The 24,062-nt window shown below is 37.0% G+C and overlaps 1 protein-coding gene across 8 annotated transcripts in view; it reads left to right on the top strand.

The window, feature by feature from the left end:
* The window catches only part of nphp4 (nephronophthisis 4), a 284,225-nt gene that overhangs the window by 70,839 nt on the left and 189,324 nt on the right, over positions 1 to 24,062 (top strand). For 4 of the 8 annotated variants that reach the window (XM_087264575.1, XM_087264571.1, XM_087264574.1 and 1 more), the window contains exon 6: positions 10,286 to 10,419. In XM_087264575.1, coding sequence (XP_087120701.1) covers positions 10,286 to 10,419 — 134 coding nt within the window. Of the gene's footprint in view, positions 1 to 10,282; positions 10,420 to 24,062 lie in introns of all 8 variants that reach the window. The other 4 variants (XM_087264573.1, XM_087264569.1, XM_087264572.1 and 1 more) reach the window with 1 other exon arrangement.

Below are 24,062 nucleotides of genomic sequence, written 5' to 3'. Positions count from 1 at the left end.
GTCACGCCGCTCGGGTTGCTCCATATGAGACCACTTCAGCACTGGCTTCACGATCGGGTCCCCAGACGCGCATGGCACGCGGGCACACACCGGGTCTCGGTTACTGCGCTGTGTCGCCGCGCCCTCAGCCCTTGGAACGACCCCTCGTTCCTACAGGCCGGTGTGCCTCTAGGACAGGCGTCCAGCCATGTTGTTGTTTCAACAGACGCTTCCAACACGGGTTGGGGGGCCGTGTGTCGCGGGCATGCGGCTGCGGGCCTCTGGAAGGGTGCCCAGCTGCATTGGCATATCAATCGCCTAGAGCTGTTGGCAGTGTTCCTCGCTCTCCACCGCTTTTTACCGGTGCTGGAGCGGCAACACGTGCTGGTCAGGACGGACAGTACGGCGGCGGCGGCGTATATCAACCGCATGGGGGGTATGCGCTCTCGCCGCATGTCTCAGCTCGCCCGCCGTCTGCTCCTCTGGAGTCACCCGCGGCTGAAATCGCTGCGCGCCATTCACGTCCCAGGCACGCTCAATCGTGCAGCCGATGCGCTCTCACGACAGCTGTTACGCCCTGGAGAATGGAGACTCCACCCCGAGTCTGTTCAGCTGATATGGGCGCGATTCGGGGAGGCCCAGATCGATCTGTTTGCTTCCCCCGAGAACGCTCACTGCCAGTTGTTTTTTTCCCTGACCGAGGGCTCTCTCGGCACGGATGCACTGGCCCACAGCTGGCCTCGGGGCATGCGCAAGTATGCGTTTCCCCCAGTGAGCCTGCTCGCGCAGTTTCTGTGCAAGGTCAGGGAGGACGAGGAACAGGTTCTGCTAGTTGCGCCCCTTTGGCCCAACCGGACCTGGATATCAGAGCTCTCACTCCTCGCGACGGCCCTCCCCTGGCGGATCCCTTTGAGAGAGGACCTACTCTCTCAGGGACAGGGCACCATCTGGCACCCTCGCCCCGATCTTTGGAACCTCCACGTGTGGTCCCTAGACGCGAGGAAGACTTAGGTAACCTACCGACTGCGGTGGTTAATACCATCACTCAGGCTAGAGCCCCCTCCACGAGGCGCGCCTACGCCCTGAAGTGGAGTCTATTCACTGAATGGTGCGTCTCTCGCAGAGAAGACCCCCGAAATTGCCAGATTAGTGTTGTGCTCTCTTTCCTTCAAGAGAAGTTGGACAGCAGGCTGTCGCCCTCCACTCTCAAGGTTTACGTGGCCGCCATCTCCGCTTATCATAGCGCGGTAGCTGGCGGCACCGTGGGAAAGCATAACCTGGTCATCCAGTTCCTTAGGGGTGCTAGGCGAATTAATCCATCTCGCCCCCCTCTCATGCCCTCTTGGGATCTCGCCCTCGTTCTCACGAGTCTGCGATCCGATCCCTTTGAGCCACTCGAATCAGTATCTCTAAGATTCTGTCCCTGAAGACAGCTCTGCTGGTTGCGTTGGCCTCCATCAAGAGGGTCGGGGACCTGGAGGCATTTTCGGTCAGTGACTCGTGCCTGGAATTCGGGCCGGATTACTCTCACGTTATCCTGAGACCCCGCCCCGGTTATGTGCCCAAGGTTCCTACCACCCCCTTTAGAGATCAGGTAGTGAACCTGCAAGCGCTGCCCCCGGAGGAGGCAGACCCAGCCCTTTCTTTACTTTGTCCAGTTCGCGCTCTGCGCATTTATGTGGACCGTACTCAGAATTTTAGATCATCTGAGCAGCTCTTTGTCTGTTATGGCGGTCGGCAGCAGGGAAGTGCCGTATCGAAACAAAGATTATCCCACTGGATTGTGGATGCCATTTCACTCGCTTATTCGAGTCTAGGTCAGCCGTGTCCCCCGGGAGTACGTGCACACTCCACTCGGAGCGTTGCATCCTCTTGGGCGCGTGCACGCGGCGCCTCTCTAACAGACATCTGTAGAGCTGCGGGCTGGGCGACACCCAACACATTTGCAAGGTTTTACAATCTGCGAGTGGAGCCGGTTTCCTCAAGGGTATTAGAATAACCCTTTGGTGATTGAGGAGACAACTCGGTAGGGTGTTGAAACACGCTTGCTGCGCCATTCTCCCTAACACGGAGGTACGTGCGCCTTTTTTATCTGTCAGTAAAGTTCCCCGTCAGGTGAGCCCTGCAGATTCCTCCGTGGCCCCCAGCACTGACTCAGCGGAGGAGTCACTTGCTGGCCCACTACGTTGTAGGTCTGCCCGCTGGTCAGCCCGCGTTTTGGGTATAGGTGCCTGCTATGCGTGATCCCCACTAGGCGATCCCATATGCTTATTCCGCCACGGTTAAGTCCCCCCCCTGGGTGGACCCGTGTCTTCCCTCTCCGCTAACCACTCTTTTGCTATGCGTACTCCCCCTTTTTAGGGCTAGTCCATAGGTAAATTCTGCCATCTATCCCCCCCTTGGGTAACGGATGGCCTCCGCAGCGTCCTCCCTATCGGGATTGCACGCTTCCCAACGTACTGTCGTATTTCCTAGAATTATCTAGATGCTCACGACTTCCCAAAAAATATATCTAAATCCGTAAAACTTCTGTTGAAGTAGGATAAATTAGGGCCAGGGACACGTTGGAGGACCGTGCCCCCCATGATGTGGGTGCGTCACGCTTGCTTGACTATCTCCTCATCGGGGGTGTTGGTAAGGTGCAGTCATTGTGGCGCTTTCCATATTCTCCCATTCATGGCACTGAAGTTCCCCAACCGAAGGGGAACGTTCGAGGTTACAGAAGTAACCCTTCGTTCCCCGAGGAGGGGAACGGAAGTGCCATATTCCTTCGCCATAATGACTGTCCCTTAGCTGTTTGAAAGTCTCTTCAGCTTAAAAGGATGGCGTCTGCTGGCTTCAGGTGTGCTTATATGCTGAGATAATTGCAGATGTCGCACACCTGCGCAAGCTTACGCTGCCAATTAATTTCATTCATTGGCCCGTTCAATACTCTCCAGATAAGCGGCTTCTGATCCGAATCCTCCCATTCATGGCACTTCCGTTCCCCTCCTCGGGGAACGAAGGGTTACTTCTGTAACCTCGAACGTTCTCTCTCTCTCTCTCTCTCTCTCTCTCTCTCTCTCTCTCTCTCTCTCTCTCTCTATATATATATATATATATGTGTGTGTGTGTATATATATATATATATATATATATATATATATATATATATATATATATATATATATATATATATATTCAAATTTTTTTTAAGCTGTCTTTGATCATATTTACCATGGGTGCCAATATTAGTGGAGGGTACTATACAGTCAGAAAGGGACAGAGGAAATTAGAGCATTATTTCACAGTGATGTCTCTTTTTTCCTCTCTTTCTCTCTCATTATAAAGCAATGAGCAGATGCAGGAATGGGGTTCCTCTGGAGCAGGTTTCTCTTTGAACTGCATCTGAAATGGTTGAGTGCTATATTCTGCATCCTCCTGGGCCCCACACAGACTGAAAGGAAGAAAAAGAGAGATGTTTCTCCCTAAGACTGTTAATACGATTAATAAGACATGATTCAAAGCACTTCATTCCAGCATCCAAAACCAGTATATTCTGTCTGATTATGAACTTCTTTTTTTATGTTTTTGAGTGGGTGTTATAAAAGCCAAATTTCATAAGCTGCCTCTTGATTTTTATTGCTTTAATTGCATCTAAGTAAAAAAAAGCTTTCGATTTCCCCGTGGTTTTAGCGCATGATTGATCACAACTGTACTGTGTAGCTCAAAATGTAGGTTAACATACTCGATGCTTTATGGTTGAGAGGTTCTCTACACTGGAAAGAAAGCATTCTTAGGGGAAGTTAATAAATAATTAAACAAAATGTTATATTTATTATTTAGTATTCAATTAATGTATTATTTAAATGTGTCAGTGGCCATCGGTAATGAATCTTAATTAATCATTACATATTGACAGCTAGAATAAAAATGTCTAGTATGTCACTGGATCGCAACAGCAGGGTCAGTTTAAATGGAATTTAAATATGGGTATTATTTACCCAGCAGCCAATTATTGTTAATTATAAAAACTATTCATTGCTTATAAAGAGCCCTAATAAAATGTCTAATATGTAATTGTAATGGTAAAGTCAGTGTAAATTTATTTTATTATTTATCAATTCATTATTTACCTATTTCAGTGTAAATAAAATTTATTAGTTGTAATAATTCATGATTTAAATGTTATTATAAATATGTAAATGAGTCAGTGTAACAGTATCTATTTTATTGATGATTTCCCAATATTTTCAATATAGTAATTAATCCTAATGTTAATCAGTCAACTGACCGCCATTATAAAATGTCTCACATGCAATTGAAGTATAGTCTAACTATTTAATTTAGTGTGGACCTTTTAATGTCTACCAGTATATAATCATTAAAAAAAAGTTATTAATCTTTTGACAGCTGTAATAAAAATGTGTGTGTCGTTTTAAAATCCTGTATTTCATCTGTACTTTCAACTTCTTTTTTAATCATCACACAAAACTCTACATCACTTCATATTAACTGCAAATCTGCAAGATGTGTATTTCAACACTAATTTGTCACACCTCAATACTCTTTAATTGGGCTGCAAAAAAAAGCTAAAAGGTGAAAAAAAAAAACTTAAAAGGATGAAGTTTAAATCTGAACCGTTGATGCCAAATGTGCATAGTAGATAAAACATCCCAATTAAAGGTAGCAATAAAAATATTGAGCATGCAAAGGTTTAAAATATCGAACATCATAAATATTTCTACAGGCTCTCCACAAGGCTGCATACTTTCTCCCGTTCTCTTTATATTATATACAAATGATTGTTAGAGTACAGGGAAATAGGTACTTGGTTAAATATGCAGATAATTCTGTGCTTTTATCCTTGCTTTCTCACTCAGACCAGGAACATGGTCCAGTCTTGCATTACTTTATCTCACAGTGCAATAACATGAAACTAGACCTGAATGTGTCAAAAGCCAAAGAAATGCTCATTAACTTTGGCAAAAAACACCTGCTCTCCAAAGGGTGGTCATAAATGACACACAGGTTGAGGTTGTGGAGAATATAGGTACCTAGGAACAATTATTGACAATAAGGCTCATTAAAGACTGTTTTTATTGTGGAAACTTAACTCTTTTAATGTAGAAAAAGTTATTCTTAAGACCTTTTGCAATATATTTATTGAAAGTATTTTGTCCTTTCCCTTTATTTGCTGGTTTTCCTCACTGTCTATAAAAAGCAAGAATCGACTCCAAGGCATGGTCAAAAAGAAGTTTTGTGAAATTTTGCAGCCTTTTACGGACAGCAGGTGTTGAGGATGGCAATATAAAATATAACGAAATACGGCCCCCCAAAACATATATTTTTTAATCACTATCATTATTGTGTAGCTGCATATAGCCACTTGTGGTTTTGACCCCCCCCACCCCCCAATGGACATTTAAAGTACGCTTTTATACAGTACATTGGGGTTACTTTCAGTTTCTCTCAGCGTGCGGTCGAGAGTAACGCACATGCAGATTATTTCTGGGGCTGATTTAAATGTTGATATATATGTCCCTAAGTCCTCTATTTTTACTAAAGCTTTATTTTGTAAATATTCAAGGTTCAGTTGATCATAATCAGTTTAATACCACCTGTATTTTGTTGTAGAAACACATCTATATAATCATATTCGATTCAAATGGTCTCATTAATAGATTTCTTCCTATGGATATTAAAATTTGTATAAACTTTGTACATTAGTAAAGTTTTACTGCTGGCTGAATGTTAAAGTACATGTGAATATATACTTACTTTCCCCCTCTTTGTAGTAATTTTACAAAAAAGAATGATAATGAAAAGAACGGTTAGCAGTAAAGTCAACAAAGTTACCTAAACTCTTTTCTGCTGTCTTACGCTATCTGTTAAACCTTTGGTTAAGCAAGAATTAATTGGGACACAATTATTATCATGCCTATTATTAAATTATAGTATTTTAGACCCCTGCCTTAAACAAATATTTGGAGTGGAGACCCCATGGGCGACGTTTAAGGACAAATAGATGTTTCACAATTGTTATAAATTTATTTTTGTGCTTGAAGAAAATCGGTCACTTAATAAATGTATTTAAACATTGGAATATTTATTATTGTTATTATTAGTTATTGTTATACATTTTTTATTTATTTTTATTGTTATTGAATTTGTTTATTTTTTCCAGTTTTTATTAATAAATATTTTAACAAAGCTTTAGACTAAGTGTGTCCTAATGCCCCTGTACAGTGAAGGGGACACTTTACTGTCAGTGATTGCCACCTTACAGATTAGACTTTAAACCGAGGTCATGACTTTCTGTGGTCAGTAAAAATCCCATGGCGCTTCTGATAAAAAGTAGAGGTGTAACCCGTGTCCTGGCCAAATTCCCACCAGCATAGCCTCCCAATGATCCCCATCCACTGAACTGGCTCTATAGCTGTCTCTCCACTCCTCCTATAGCTGGTGTGTGGCGAGCGCACTGGAGCCGTTGGTGTGGAGAGACCCGCCTTCCTCATGATTGTGAAGCGCTTTGGGTGTATGGCCATACACAATAAATGTGCTATATTAATACACGTTATATTACATTACATCAGTGAATTTAATGTAGCATAATATATGTCATATGAGGTTAAACTGACAGAAACAGCTGCATATTTCTGGAGTTAGAGCTATGAAAATCCTAAAGTTTATAGTTACTCAACACTCCAAAAAACAACCAAGAAAACATGAGATGTTTGAAGAGGCACATTGAATTTCCTTCATTCCTGTCTCCAGAGGCATCACCTATCGGACCTTCTGCAGCGAGTCTCTCTTGAGCTGCAGTGCTGGAGTGTTTTGTATGCTGTAATGTCCTGACGACGCTGCACTTGTTTGGCTGTCAGGCCTCAGTGCTGCTGTACAGATAAGCCTGGTTTGGTTTGTGTCTGTATGTGTGTGCGGTGATTGTGGAGTGTGTTTGAGGTAACAGAATGTGTGTACGGTAAATGTCTGAGTGCGTCGGAGCTCTCTGGGCCTGGCTTTGATAGTGGCAGACTGTGTGAGTGTGTTAAAGCTAAACAGTGATAGACCGTGTTTGTGTATGGCTGAGTGATCCGTGAAAGTGAAACTCTCCTGGTTGTGACTCATTCAAACCAGCGGGCTTGCTGTCTGCTGCCACAGCAACCTGCGTGTGCTAATACAAACACACGTGGCCGTGGATGACTTTTTGCGACAAACAGACCTAAATGTAGGTGATGGTTCACTGAAAAGCTGTCTGAGATTTACTTGGTGAAATTTTTTTTTGCGTCAAATCATCTATCAAAAACGTGAACATCCAAATTGAGCATGTTTACATGGACACCAACAATCTGATTTTTATATGATTAAGACAAAACTCTCATTAGGAGTCTATCATGTAAACAGCGATTTTGGATGACCTTAATCCGACTACAGTCATAATCGAACTAAAGGGAAATCAAATTAAGACATGCAGAGTATGCCTATTTTAGTTGCATAATTGAAGTGTGGTAGTGTAAACCAATTTAATCAAACTATTACCAGACTTTTTGCGCACACGTGTCTGTTTAACTCTATTCTCTGCACTAACTGAGTCAGCAAAGTACAACAGACCTCTGCATTTTGAAATGCAGAGACTTTTTTTCCCCATTCGGCGTGCGGTATCAAATTTCATTAAAACAACACTTATTCAGCAGTCCCTACCTCATACTTGCATCCAATAACTCAGTTTTTCACGGGGGCATGAATGAAAAGTTTCTAAATTATTGATTTGTTAATGAGTCAGATTGATTAAAGGGTTAGTTAAAAAAATGTTTTAATCATCATGTAAAACCCGGCATCACCTCATATTAATCACAAAGCTACAAGATGTGTATTTTTAACATTAATTTAGTCACACCTCAGCATAATATTTAATTGAGCTGCAAAAAAGCTGTAAGGTGAATAAAAAGAAATAACTTAAAAAATGAGAATGTTCAAAACTGAAATGTTGATGGTAAATGTGCATGTCATGTATTTGATCTCAATTAAAGATAGCAGTTATATATTGTGCATGCAAAAGTATGAAGTACAGTCTATTTATGAAAACAAATACATAAGTCAATTTTAAGTAGCATAATATAGGTCACAGTGTTGCCAACTTAGCGACTTTGTCACTATATTTAGCGACTTTTCAGACCTCCTTAGCGACAAATAAAAAAAAATCGACTTGCGACAAATCTAGTGACTTTTTTGATGTTACTGGAGATTTTTATAGACTCTCATGTGTCCATACTCTATCGCTCCAACTCTTCTCAATGAGCTTCAGGTGATGCTGTCAGTCGCTCCCCCAACTCAGAGCACTTCAGCAGCCCAGCCCTCATATGCAGTCACAGTCTCTCATACCTGCAGCCTGAGAGCAGATTGTTCCTCTGCATACCGACGGCAAATGATTTAGCACCGCGAGCTTGAGGCATTTTCCTTGTAACGTTACAGTCAAGCAGATTTCCTTCTCACTTGTATTAAAATTGTATTAAAACTTTTTTTATATATAATTATTTTTTTGGGTGTTTCACCTTTATTTAATAGGGCAGTAGAGAATTGACAGGAAAGCATGGGGAGCAGAGAGGGGAAGGATCGGCATAGGACCGCAAGGAGGAATCTAACTGGGGTTGCCGCGAGCACCGTAGTGCATGTGTCGACGCACTAACCACTACACCACTGGCGCCCACTAAAATTAACAATTTAATTTGGCCATTTATTCTTTTCTTGTTCATAATCAGAGATTTTTGTGACAGTTTTGGGACTTGTGTGTTTATTATCTGGGAGATTACTGCAAATTCATTTTACATCTATATTGATATTTAAATGATATATTTAATTAAATTGACATGCATATATAAAGCGTAGTGCAAATAAAATATTTATATTAAATATTAACCATAGGCTGTTAAACAAAAACTGATGGACGTGATGACGTCAGTAATATGCAAATTGTTGGGAGGGACATTTAGTGACTTTTTGAGCAGAGTGTTGCGCCTTTTTTTTTTTTTTTATAGTTGGTAACACTGATAGGTCATATGAGGTTAAGCCAACAGAAACAACTGCAAATTTCTGGAGTAAGAGCTATGATGTATTCTAAAGTTTAAGATTACTCATGTTTGCCATGACAAGAATAAATATTATTTATGTTTTTGCTTTTTTATCAGGGTAGCCTGGGAGTGCATTCTTAAAAAAAAGTGTAAAATATCTTACTAAGCCAAACCTTTTGAAGGGTGGTATGCCTCATGAAATATTGTCAAACATTCTTCCTACATTCCAAGCTGAACTTTATTTAAAAAAAAAATCATTGAGCTTTGAAATGAGTCATCGTGTATCATCTAAAAATTCAGGTCTAGCACTTCTAAAAAATATCTGATTTATAGGCAGCGTTCGTCTAAGAAATGCACATCAATTATAGAAACCCCGGTTAACTTAAGGGTTAACGCTGTACAACAGATGTTTATTTTGAAATGAATTATGGAGGATGATTCACTTAACCTGCTTCTGTGTGAAGGTTTACTGCATTTTTATTTTACAGCATATTTTTTTTTGTACAGCATCTAAATAAAACATCAAGGAGGAGCAACTTAAAGAGCAGGTTAGCATCAGGGTATGTTTGGATGTGCCAAGGAAAACTAAGCCAATCCCAAGCACGTGACATGACAGTTTGAAAATCACTTAAATGATTTTAGAATTGATTAAATCTTCCCTTAGACCCCTGTGGGCAATTGAGCTAAATTTTTTTTTTGTCTTCATCAAAAGATAAAACGTGGGTGCAATGGCTTGCATATGCACAAGACTTTCTCAATAGACAATGTTTGAAACGCTTCTCAGTGAGACCCCCACTGAGAGCGGAAATGGGGCCAGCCAAAGATCTCAGCTGGAGGAAATGTGTATGTGATGCTGCAGCCAGACACACACTCCAAATGACAAATTATCATTGGTCCTTATTCTTTTTTTTTCAAATCAGAAGAGAAATTTGGGCCACATGGAGCTCCATTATACTGGCCTCGACCGCATGGATTTTCCCCAGCTTCTGGAACACATTGAGCCCTCTTGTGCATCACTAGTTTGTTATCCTGTGCACTTGTTCATTTATTGCCACAAGTAAATGGATCTTGGCATTCTGAAGCGTTCTGATAAATTAATTTTTACTGTATAATTAAATCCTTTGTTGCTGTAATGCTGTAAAGAATGAATAACCATTAAATATAAAGGGAAATAATATAATGGCTGGATCAAATTGGCTGCGCACACAGGAAACGAGTACAATGTTAACGGTATGATAACTCCATCTCTGTTGCAGCAGATGCGCTGCGGAAGCCTCGTCTGCTGAAGAGCTTCTCGTGTGTGTTGGAGGGCCTACGTGTGACACTCTTCCCCTCCGTGGAGGTCTTTGAATCTGACCTGCTCCAGCTGCTCAACAGAGACTGCCAGAATACAGTAAGATATTTCTCCAACCAAACGTTTAGGCCATTCTATTATGACAGTTCTGTTTTTTTTTCTCCTTAAGTAATGATGTGACTTGTCCTCATAGCCTTTCATCAGCACAGTATATCAAAGACGTTTAAAACCTGTTATGGATATTTGTATATAAAATGTCTTTATTTACAGTAGAGAACCATTTGCGAACTTTACACGCAACAATGATCTGCCTCGTTGGCAAGTGATAGAAAGAATTTCTGAGTTTTGTTTTCGAAAATGTGTTGAAAATCTAACCTTGGTGGATATGGACTTCAGTGGTATTATGCATTCACAAATGTTCCTTTATTGTTATTGTCCTTAAAGGATTCTGTTATGTTTTTTTTTTTACACTTTCAACTTTTGTTTGATTATAAAAAAGACAAAGTTACAAAAGCACAAAGTCCCAAATCCATAGGGAGTTTTTTTGTTTATATCAATAAGCACTACTTTCCAAACTAACTCTGATATCTTAATTGTAGTTGTTGTTTTCTTTTAGAAATGTCACAATATCCTAAATTAAAATGCAATTAAAGGTAATCAATAAAAATGCAAACAAAAGCACACGCATCATTCTAAAATGGCTGCCTAACCAAACACAAACAAACAAAAAAAGTTGGCTACACTAAGGCTCACAAAATATTAAATGTTTTATTTTTTTTTATCAAGTCTTTATTGAAAACATCTGGTATTATTTAGTTTAAATAACTATTCACACCATTTACTACTGGTTTATTACATGCCTATTATTAAGATATTAACTACTTATTAGCACTTACTAAGTATGATCTTATTTAACATCCCTAATGCCGAGTTCAGACTGCAGGATTTTCAAAGTAGTCATGTCACAGATGTTTTCACACTGCATGACTGTCTGTGGTGGCATTTTGTCACTGCTTTGTTTACACTGCAAGATGGATTGGCCAACAGAGGGTTTCACACTGCATGACTTTAAAATAGGAAGAACTGCCGAAAACTTTATCCAAACTACATCTCACAACCAAACACACAAGAGAAGTGACATGGAAACAACGCGAGGTCATGTAGAATATCTTTTGGTATTAACTACATAATGAGAAAGAAGCCTTTAGTGGGGTAGAAAATCTGCTTACTTTGCTCACCTGGACTTTGAAGAGAATTAGCAATTTCTCCCTTTTTTTCATATTGCTCAGATGACACATCAAAGCGACATGGGTGCTTCTGCCAAATTTCCACTAGTATTTCTTCCATCTATTTAGTCCAAATAAACAAAAAAATGAGTGCTTTTAACTTCTTCCTCATCCTCTCTCTGGCCTGCAGATACTCATACTAGTGGATGCTGCTCTCTCATTGGCTGTAGGTAATCACCGATGCTATTTTTAATCAGAACACATTTCACACGGCCTAATTTGAATCGTCGACAGGTCCAGATATTTAGCATGGCAAATATCTCACGGACATCTACGACTCGTCTGCGATTTTCTCAGACAGCATCTTTGATAGTTCATACTGTGTGATTGTTCAGCCATTTGTCGGCAAGTCAAAATCAGGGCTAAAATCATGCAATCTGAACTCGGCATAATCTTATCGAATACCTAAACCCAACTAATAGCTAACTAACTATTAATAAACAGCTAATTAGTGGTTCATTAAGCTAAAAGCTCTTAGGTAATAGTTTGTTAATGGTTTCTTAGTAGTGTGAGTTGTACATTAAAATAATGTGTGACCAAAGATTTATTTGAAAAAAAAAAAAAAACCTTTTGCATATCTTATGAAGTTTCAACCATGTAGGCAGTTCAGTAGACAAGTGACAACCTGGTGAAGAGCTTGTTTGCTCAAAACAAAATATGTAAATACTCTTAAAATATATATTTTTAAATATTTTTGAAACCCTGATGTTGCCTACTTTTGGTGTTTCCACAATAAAGAGGGCAGAGGCCAGTTTGAGTTGCACTATTGTACTAGTGTGGTGTGACCATGTCCATGCTGTTTCACAGATCTAATATGCTGATACACATGCAATTTCTTCCCCTACTGCTTACATTCACAAGATCCAACAATATGTATGTTATGTGTGTGCGCTTATGAGATAAGCTTATATCTGAGAGTTGATGTGAAAGAGAACTTACTGTAATACTCCTTCTACAAGATGTCTGACAAACAGCTTTCTGTTAGTCCCTTAGAGCTGTGTGTTCAGAAAATGGTACATCGGGAGTTTAAACTGACAAAATCGTAAATGCATGCAGCAGCTCATTTACTTTTTAGGAGATGCATACGAAAGTGTGTTTTTGTTACCCTAAAAACTGGAATTTATAGTAAATTATAGTAATAATAATAACAATTAAGATTGGTAAGGTATTTTTAGCTGAAGCGTAACAGACACACAAGGCTTAAAAAAAGGGCATACCAGCACTCACACTCATACCGTATAATCTAGTTGAATGCTATATCTTTTTGAAAGTGTGTCACAAAAATTGTTATAGTCAGACCAAAGTTGTGACAGGAATATTGTTCAAACTTCCATGCTGTATTATTGTTTTTTAGGAGTTAGATATACAAATGTAGATACTGATTTCCTGTACTTTGGATTGAGGGAGATGTATTAAGCTCAAATGAACTCACAAAGAGTACATCCACACAGATGATACTTCATTTATTAAATGTTAAACTTGCTGGAAGGTGCGTTTACAATGCTTTTCAGCTTCACAACAAAAGCAAATATGGTTTCAGCTGATATTATTTGATCCACAGTTTTGTATCAGAATCAGAATGAGCTCTGTAAGCTGGTATTCCTTACGCTGTAGATACACACTTTACATGAATATACATAACATAGATTACTAGAATTAAATGGTAAGCTCTGTGCACACTCTCTGTAGTCTCTTTAGCATGTGAAAATAAATAACCAAAATAAAACTTTGTAAATGATTGTCTTCAGTGTTTATCAAATGCACAGGTGGTCTGGACACAGTCTGGATAAAAAAGCCTGCAGAGGAAATCAGAGTTGATTTCACTGGCACGGCGTGTTGGGTTTTGCATTAGGATGGAGACCGTTGTACAGACTAACTCCAGATTTCTCTGATTAGAGTTGCATTGTGTCTCTCTGATAAACCTCACATATACATTATAAATCTACCCAAATACTCTACAGTCACAAACACCATCTGCTTCTGTTTTTCCAAAATGAAGATTTAAATGAACAAAGTACGTGCAAAGAGGCTGCAGAGACCTTCGGATGATAGAGATGCCCGCGGTTTGCTAATGCAGCCTAGATGTTACTAATCAAGGCTGGTAATTAAAAGGCGGCACATATAAAGTACACAGTCATTGCCATAGAAATGGTCACATTTTGAGTCGGTAAATCTAAAGAAAGGTTGTACACCTGATTAAATCGTATAGTTTCTATGAGTAATATAGTGGACGAAGGCACTTCTGTTCGTCTTTGTGAATGAATTGAAAATTTTTGTTTGCGAAACACACTATGGTAGTTATGTGATGCTTGTGGTATTTTCAGAATCTGTGTCACTATATGAAGATGTGATATTCATATGAAAGCTTTCCTTTAAGACGACTTATTATGCCCCTTTACCAATGTGCAAAATAAGTCTGATGTCCCAAGGGTGTGTATGTAAAGTTTTAGCTCAAAATACCACACAAATAATTGTTTATAACTTCTTTAAATGGCTTTTATCCAAATTTTGGTGACCGTCGCCTTAAATTTAAGTTTTATAAATTAATTTGGAGAGGAGCACGTGATATGATTTATCACAGCTAGTCTTTCATCCGTAATGAGTAATAATGCAATCAGATTGATCTACGCTTACAATAAATAGACCGATTTCACCCTACTACCTTATGCTCGTTTTGGAAGAATCCCTCCTTCCCCCCCACCTCCTCCTTTTCCTCCGTTTTCCAGGTGAAGCTCTCGAGACCTACCTGATCTCGGACTCCCTTATATGTTTATTGACCAGGTGGGAGCTTTTGGCTCAATTATCTCCTGGGACAGCATGCCAAATCTGCTATTAACGCCAAGCATATCTAAGTGTGAACTCTTGAAATGAGATTGTGCTCTTTTTCAAAATAGGACAGAGCTACAAATACGTATGTGTTAGCACAGTGGCAAACAGGACTAACGTTATCTCTGTGTATAACTGAAAATGTGTAATTAAAGGAAAATCACTTTCCTAAAACTAAACAATAAAAAGCTAATAAATTAGTTAACTTGAATAGATTTTGCAAATTAAATGTTTAAAAAAACATAAAAAAAGTATTGTTTGTATATAATGTATTTTTATTGTGAGGGAGCTTAAGGTTGAAGACATGGAGGTGAAATGAATCCAAATGCTGGAGGTTTATCAAACAAAGAGCGTACATTTAAGCTAAAAGCAAGAATCATAATCATAAATCAGGCAAAGTCAAGCAAACGAAGAGGCAATCTGAAAACGCACACTAGACCGTCCGAAATCCAAAAAGCAGTAGTCAAAAAAGGTAATAACACAATGGCAAACACAACAGTAGGAAAACGTTTGGTAAGGCAGTCAAACTGGCAAATCTTTGCAAAGAACAGACATAAAGAGTGTGCTTATAAATGGTCGCTACCATGAAATAGCACCGAGGAAGTACCCAGTCAATATTCAGGAGAGATGAAGGGTCATCCGCCATCTTCGTTACATTATTAAATCCATTACATAATTTTTAAATATTTAATAAAATTCTTTTTTTTTTTTTGGTTTAATAAATCCCTTGATTAAAGGATTATTTTAAATCATAAGAATATCTTATTTACCCTAAATTTTTGCACACTTTGTAATTAAAAAGAGATCTAGAATTATGTTCTGTATATGTATTTATTTTTCTTTTATATGCTTTTAAATGTGAAACCTCAGTTGGACAGGTGTTGAGTATTAACAAGTCTGCTTAAACAATTAAACAAATGCAGTTGTTTGTCCAGTGTAATTGTCATATCCTTGTCAAAAATGTAACACAATAATTGTATATAAAACAGAATTTCCAAAATTCCAAAACCAACACTCACCTCATTAGTAATAGTAAGTCTCTCTAAAAGAGATATTTATTTCTGAAAGAGAATTATTGCTGACAGACACGTGTGATTTATCACTTGATGCCTTGTGTCACGCTTAATTAAGACGTGATATAAGTCACTATGGATGCAAAGTGTCAGCATATGAACACAATTAGTTGGTTCTGGAGCTGTGGTCCGCCGCCTCCACGAGTCTTATATCGGAAATTTCTGTATTTTTTCCTGTAAATTTCTCCCTCACACACTTTGCATTACGGGAAAGAAGCATTGCACCTTCTGTAAGACAGTACTCTGTATTCTAGTGCAGTTATGTTTCAGGGTGTGTGGATCTGTGAAAGCTGTCTGCAATCTCTCTCTTTCTATGTGTGTGTGTGTGTTTGTGGAGCCTGGACCCCAGTAACCATGTTTGACAGATGCACTCATGCGTTTGCAATTATTTACACACTGCAGACACACCGCTTTGGTCATCCCTTAAACTGAGAGAGAGGGAGAGACATGAGGGGGAAAATTGAAGTGGTGGAAATTGATAACAATGTCATTTTTGATGACTTGTGACACACCTTTTGTTTCTCACCCCTTCATAGCGCTACTTCAACTGGGTGTTTATGGTGTGAGGAAACCTGGTGTGTCCTTAATACAGCGCAAAAAAACCTGCAGACTTGTGCATCTACCGTGAATGTGAGGCAGTTTTAATTAAGTTTCCTGAAGTGCTCAGGATGTGTCAATTTCATTGCGAGGTCAGTGGAATGTCAGAGGAGCTATTATATAAGGATGCTCGGTTCCACTTTATATTAGGTGGCCCTAAAACTATGTATTTGCATCAAAAAATAAGTACAGTGTACTTTCTGTACTGTGTTCATAATGTGTTGGAGAACACTCCTGGTGATCTTGAGGTGGGACAGTTTGGTGGTATGGGTAGGTTTAGGGTGGGTTAAGTTGTATGAGATGGTCAACAGCGTATTTACAAATGTATTTAATCAATCATAAGTACAATGTAAAAGCATGTATTTTCACAATAAGTACATTGTAACAAATTATTAATTTTAGTCGAAGTACATATTAGTTAAGGCCACCTAATATAAAGTGCGACTGGATGCCCTCATACCATGTTTTTTAGAACAATTCTGATAACAAAAGATTCTGAGTTTCAGATGATAGTTTACAGCATGTATATGAGAAATGTTAAACAGGTAGCAGTGGGATATGGCTGTATATAAGCAATGCTATGAGTGTGATATTGCGTTTATACAACAGTTCGACAGCATAATCGTGTATATAAAGGAAAATCAAACACGGAGTTTCTCAAAAACCCTTTTGTACAAGGAACTACTTTCTTCTGCCACTCAATCACGTCTGCAGCTGACGGTAAGAACAGCAGAAAGCGTTGCCAGTTCAATAACATTAATTTAGAGCAAGTATTTGAATGATTCTCTAACGTAATTTCTAAAGTGATGACAAAACAGGTCATTTTTGCTCACATTTTAGGATTATAAGGCTGAACGGCATGAAATGCCATTAGTCTACAGAGATTTCCTAGTATTTCTGCAATCAGGATTTCAATAATTAACACCGAAAAAAGTCAGAGCAAATTAAACACTACCAGTTTTTGTGGTGTAAATACAGCATTAAAAATACAAAATAGAGATCGACTTGGAATATCACTTACCAGTTTTATAATTATTGATCAGCTGTAGTTTGAAACTTACTGTAGTTTTGAAAATGCTGATTATCTCCCCTAAGGACTTATTGTGCAGTCTCTGTCGTCATCTTGTAATTCTTTGGTCTGCTCAGACTGGCTGATGCCGGTCAATGCACTGAATCCGATGCTCTGAAATATAAATATTTAAAATAGGCACCATCCCTATAAATCAGTGGTTCTCAAACTTTTTTCATCAAGTACCACCTTAGAAAAAAATTGTCTTTCCAAGTACCACCTTACAACGCTATTTTTTAACCAGTATTAAAAAATAGCGTCATAGGCTTAATTAAGCAGCTACAGGTGTGCACAGTTTAAAAACGATGCAGATTAATTCCTATTATTAAGAATATGTATTATTATCAGTTACTTTAAACATTTTAAATAGTCTGAACATTAACTGTGCTTGCAGATTAAAAAAAAAGTTTTTGTTAAAATGTGCTTTTAAAAGTTCATTAAAAAATGGCGTTGTTCTTAAAAAATAAAAAGAAAACTGCTGTACTTAAATCTAAAGTATTCATTGTAGCCTATTCATCAAAAGCTGGAGATGTTGCTTTTACCTTATAAATATAGGCTATATGTCACATTCCTACACTTTCAGACAAATCTTGAAATATATGTTAAATGTACATATGACAGGGTTCATACAGGCACAGCCTAATGAAAATCAATTCCAGCATCTATTTTTTTTTTCTCAAGACTGACATGCTATGTATTGAAGACCTGAAATGTATTCTCAGCAACCCAAAAAACATTGCATAGGAATAGATACAAATAAAAAACATAAAAATAATATTTATTAATCATATATTAATAATATAATAAACCTGCACTAAATGCTTGTGAAATCTTTTTTGTACTCAAGTAAAAATACTATTACGCTGCTAAAATAACACAAATTTTAGTAAATAATATTAATATTAGGTAAAAGTACAAAGTACTCTTTTAAAAAGTACTAGTTGGTTACTTTAGAAAAAAAAACTGATTTTCATTATGAAATCACTTTTTTTAGTGGAAACCTGATTGAATGGTTTAATTGCTTAAATCCCAAAGCTACATGTATAGGAATTTGCACTAACAAAGAAAGTGTGGTCGATTTTTCCTTTCATGACAATTAATCTTTTTCAATAGCACTGGTAAAACTACCAAATAATCTTTAAGGCCATAGAGACACTTTTTGCCCATTTTTTTAAACGATATTTACAAGCTTTGAAAGGTTTAATTGAAGTATATGGTAAAAAGATTTAATTTAGCCTTTTATTTACATATTTTACACTATTTTTCTTTACAATATGGCAAATTTGTTTCTTAAAAAACTGTACATCACATATAGATTTTATTTTACATTTAACCTAATCTAAAATAGAAACTTTTAAAAAAATACAAGTACACTGTCAGTGAAAAAAAATTTATAAAACAAATGACTTCATTTTACTTAAGGTATTTGAAATGACAACAATACATTAATCAAAGCAGTGCTTTAAGAGCCTTATTGTTAATTTTGATAAATAAACAATAAGTAACAACGGATTGCTTTGACCTGTAATGCTTTAAGACAGATCAGAATACAGCTAAATGTATAAATCACACAAATACCTCATCCAGAAACATTTACAGCATAATTATTTTGTCGTAAAGAAAAAAATAAAAAATACACCTTTGCTAAAAGTAAGTTTCACTTCACAACACAGCCAAATAAGAAGACCATTAGCAATGTCATCGATCATGTATCAATCTATTTCTAAATACTTAATAACTTTGAATACTTTTGACTAAATTTAGTCAAGGAACAAAGATAAATAATGGCTACTTTAATAATGGAAAGATCGCGATTGTATTCAATCTGAGCACACAGGCGATCCTGAGAGGACTTGCAGTTCATTTGAAAAAAAAAAAAAGCCTATTTAAGAGCTTGCATATCTGTTTTAGCGATTTGCGTACATGAATGCGCTCTCGTGTTAAAATAAAGCACTCGCCACATTTGTAGAATTGAGTAATTGCGCAATACCTCCATTCCCGCGCCGCCATTCAGAATGTATTTAGAGGAGTGACAGGTCAGAGGCGAGAGACTGGCTGTCGAAGAGCGAAACGTGTTTGTAGATCATCAAATGGCAGGAAATATGTCCGCGGTTTAATTACTCTGCTAGCCATCTCTATAGTGAAAACATCCGAGAAGAATTAATCCAACAAAACATTTGTTTTTAAGTTGTTTTTTCTGTCTCTGCAACACAGAACGCATTTGTCCCGCCCTTACGTTTCACGCAACTAGACAAGGTCGACTGTGATTGGCCACTTTTCATGTCAGTCAAATCACGCTTCAGAATCAATTTTTAAACTTCGGGAAATGATTTATAACACCTTATGACACAATGCACTAAAATAAACATTCTAAGCACAGCGTTGTGATCGTACGCTTCACAAAACAGCCAATGCTGATCACATCGATGTTATATTACGCATTAAAGGATTAAAAGTGTTAATTGTTTCTTTCATTATTCAGCGGTTCCTCCGCGTACCACTAGGAGGAAGCCTGCGTACCACTAGTGGTACGCGTACCACAGTTTGAGAACCACTGCTATAAATAAATGGCATAGCTACAATCTTAACAATTACATTTTTGACTTAAAAAAAACCCTCAAAAATAAAGTATGTTGTCCAACAGCAGCGATATTTGTTGAGCTGTAGAATGTCCTCTGCTTGTCGCTGTATGTGGGCGTAGTAATACACAAACAGGTAAAAGGTGAAGAGGCTGTAGGAGGGCTGTTATTTGTGGAATATTGCATGGCTATAAGCCAGTCAGATTGAAGAACCAGACAGAACTGTTGTGTATACATACAGATATAACATTGTGTGAAGGGGTATTTATAGGATTTTTATAATCATGACATGTATTAATAAATATAAATGAGGCTTTATGAATGCTTATGACAACTATTATTAAGTGTCATTTGCTAGGTTATGCCATTTTAAATGCAAAAGTGACGTTGTTTTAGATGTTTTTCTTATAGAAACTTGATAAACAAATACATTATAACCTGTTTGTCTTTGTCATGACAATTTGACATTACCGAGACAACATAACTATCATAAATCTGAAATAAACATGACATGTTTCATGTATATGTCATGGGGTCTATTATAATTGTCATGACTTTTATGACAGTGTCATAAATTCTTTTCTTGACCTCAACTGTAGTGGTACAAATTAAGTTTGTTATTAAATTGTCACTAAATATTATTTGAGTATTGACTCTTTAACTGAAAAGTTTTAATGGCAAATTAATTTTGTTCCAATGAAAAAAGTGATCAGTAAAATAATAACAGTACAAAAAATTTATATATAATAATACATTTAAAAAATACAATTGTACACTACATTAGGGAATATCTCAACATGTGAAGCTATTCCCCAAAACTTGTTTGTGATTAATAATTGTGAAAATGTACTCATTTAAATACTTAAAAAAAAAAAACTTTACATTACAGCTTCTCATTCAAAACATTTTATTTTTTTAACAACGGGTGATAATCGCACCAAAACATATTAAAGGGTAAGTAAATTATAACAGCGCGAACCTTTCTGTAACCGTAGTAGTGCTTTGCGTCATTTGTTTAACCCTTTAAGGTGACGTGCTGACTGACTGACTGACAGGTGCGTGATGCTCGAGACCCAGCAAACACGACGTAAAGCCGTTTCACTTTACTTCAGGATGCATTAATACTGTCTGTAAGTCTATTGGACACATTCATAAATATTCCTAGGAAATCTAATAAATGCTGGAGACATACTCGTAACATAAACACACTAAACCGCACTTCAGCAACGTTTATTTGAGAGCGCACAAGAAAATCTGCACACTCTTGAAGCGGCTTATATTTAAGGGGGCATGCAAGAAGTTTTGAGCACGAGCAGAGGAAATCAGCATGCAAGCTATTACATTAATGCTATCTTGACTTCTAATACTGCGCCCACGACATTTGTCATTGAAATAACGTTACAGGTAAATCTGTGTAAAAAAAAAAAATAAAAAAATAAAAAAAGGCCTGCCGCCACACCTGGAAAAAATCCTAGAGGAAACACTGAACAATATTTATAGGGGAATGAATAAAAGTGATTAAGTACATCACAAAATCTGCTCAACAGCATAGTTTGGGCAGAACCTCATATGGATTTTTAGTCTTTCACTGTGATCTGATTGATGCACAATTCATCAATTATTTACTTATTGGAGTATTAGAGCTGACTATCCCCAAGTATTTTAACTGAATATAAATCAACACACAGGACGTCACTTGTTGTGATGTTCAAGTGATCTTCTTTTTGTTGATCTTAGTGTCCTTATGATAAAATTATTTCAGTGCTTGAAATCCTCTTGGTATGATTTATTATACTGTAGTGCTGGCAAGGCATATTGATATTCACAAGGTGTTCTGGGTAGAGTTTGTTTAAATCCATTGCCTCGGGTATAAACCTCTGCTATTAATTTGTCCTGAACCACTTACAGTATAGACTTTAAACCTGTGAGTTTGAAGAGAATTCAGCCTGAGGTATTCTGTCTGTTACCTAAAAAAAGGTCTTTTAAGATTTCTCATTGATCGAAACAACTGCACAGATGTAGTGTCTAGATTCCTTGCTGCTTATAATCATAATTTAATCCTTAAAATATTTTTTTTTTCCAAAAAGCTTTATTCATTCATTCATTTTCTTGTCGGCTTAGTCCATTTATTAATCCGGGGTCGCCACAGCAGAATGAATCGCCAACTTATCCAGCAAGTTTTTTTGCGCAGCGGATGCCCTTCCAGCTGCAACCCATCTCTGGGAAACCCAAAAAGCTTTATATTATTATTATTATTATTATTATTATTATTATTATTATTATTATTATTATTATTATTATTATTATTATTATTATTATTATTATTATTATTATTATTATATTTTAAAGACATCTATTAGTTAATAATATTAAAAACAACACTATTATAGAACATGGTTAACGAATAATAAACAGTATTATTATTATTATTATTATTATTATTATTATTATTATTGTTGTTGTTGTTGTTGTTGTTGTTATTGTTGTTGTTATTGTTAACAATAATAATAATAATAATAATAATAATATTTAATAATACTGTTTATTATTCGTTAACCATGTTCTATAATAGTGTTATTTTTAATATTATTAACTAATAGATGTCTTTAAAATATAATAATAATAATAATAATCATCATAATAATAATAATTATTATTATAAAAATAATAAAAATTATAATATTAAAAACAACAACAACAACATCAACAATAATAATATTTAATAATACGGTTTATTATTTGTTAACCCTGTTCTATAATAATGTTGTTATTATTATTAACCAATAGATGCCTTTGAAATATATAATAATAATAATTATTATTCATTCATTCATTCATTTTCTTTTCGGCTTAGTCCCTTTATTAATCCGGGGTCGCCACAGCGGAATAAACCACCAACTTATCCAGCACATGTTTTATGCAGCGGATACCCTTCCAGCCGCAACCCATCTCTGGGAAACATCCATACACACCCATTCACACTCATACACTACAGACAATTTAGCTTACCCAATTCACCTGTACCGCATGTCTTTGAACTGTGGGGGAAACCAGAGAGAACATGTAAACTCCATGCAGAGAGAACATGCAAACTCCACACAAACGCCAATTGACCTAGCCGGGGCTCGAACCAGCGACTTTCTTGCTGTGAGGCGACAGCACTACCTACTGCTCCACTGCATATTATTAATTATTATTATTATTATTATTATTATTTAAAATTTGTATCATTTTTTTGTTTTTACTCTAAACCATCAAATAAATTAACTAGTAGTTCACAGCTTGAACAGTCATTTAGAGTTTTCAGCACATACTAAACTTTTAGATTTATTAAGGACATAAAAAACAAAACAAAAGTGTGAAATAGTCAGACAGACCTCCACTCAAAGATTTACAGCAGAGGATCTTTATCAGGGTCAGAAGTGATTATAAGAATCCATCATCTGCGATTGGCAAGCAGCTTCAAGTTTAAAAAAATAGCTCTTTCTTCATTGTGTTAACAAGAAAGATGGAGACATTGGCGACACAAAACAAAAAGAAAAATCAAGATAAATAGTAGGAGGGAATGGAGGACGGAATATTCATCAAAATCTGTGGCCTCTCATCGGCTGACGTCACTTCTCTGCAGTTCTGAGGTGATAATTCACATGTGATAGCAGTTGACAGCAGGCTCTAATTGGCCCTCATGTGGGTGGTTGACCTTTAGAGAGTGTGACTCTCGATGCATTGTCATCAGGATATTGTTGACGCTCTGAACACATCTCAGTCTGTGAAAGATGCATGAAACCTGGGCAGGTGGAGGAAAAGAAAAAAAAAAACATGGGGAGATTTTTGTTTTTAACAGAGAATTTTGATGGCCATGGTGTAAACTTGTGTATATGGACTATATACAGTTAAAGTCAGAATTATTAGCCCCCCTGTATTATTATTACCCCTGTTTATTTTTTTCCCCAATTTCTGTTTAATGGAGGGAAGATTGTTTTTGCACATTTCTAATCATAATAGTTTTAAAAACTTATTTCTAATAAAAGATTTATTTTATCTTTCCCATGATGACAGTAAATAATATTTTACTTGATATTTTTCAGGACACTTTTATACAGCTTAAATTGACATTTAAAGGCTTAACTAGATTAATAGGTGAACTAGGCAGGTTAGGGTAATTAGGCAAGTTATTGCATAATGATGGTTTGTTCTCTAGACTATTGAAAAAAAAATTAGCTTAAAGGGGCTAATAATTTTGTCCCAAAATGGTTTTTAAAAAATTAAAAACTGCTTTTATTCTAGCAAAAAAAATAAATAAATAAAACTT

Source organism: Danio rerio, chromosome 8, assembly GCF_052040795.2.
Source record: "Danio rerio strain M-AB ecotype USA chromosome 8, GRCz13ab, whole genome shotgun sequence".
In the NCBI taxonomy this organism is placed as follows: Eukaryota; Metazoa; Chordata; class Actinopteri; order Cypriniformes; family Danionidae; genus Danio; species Danio rerio.
Note: the sequence above shows the minus strand (reverse complement) of the source record. Positions and strands in the feature narration are given on the sequence as shown.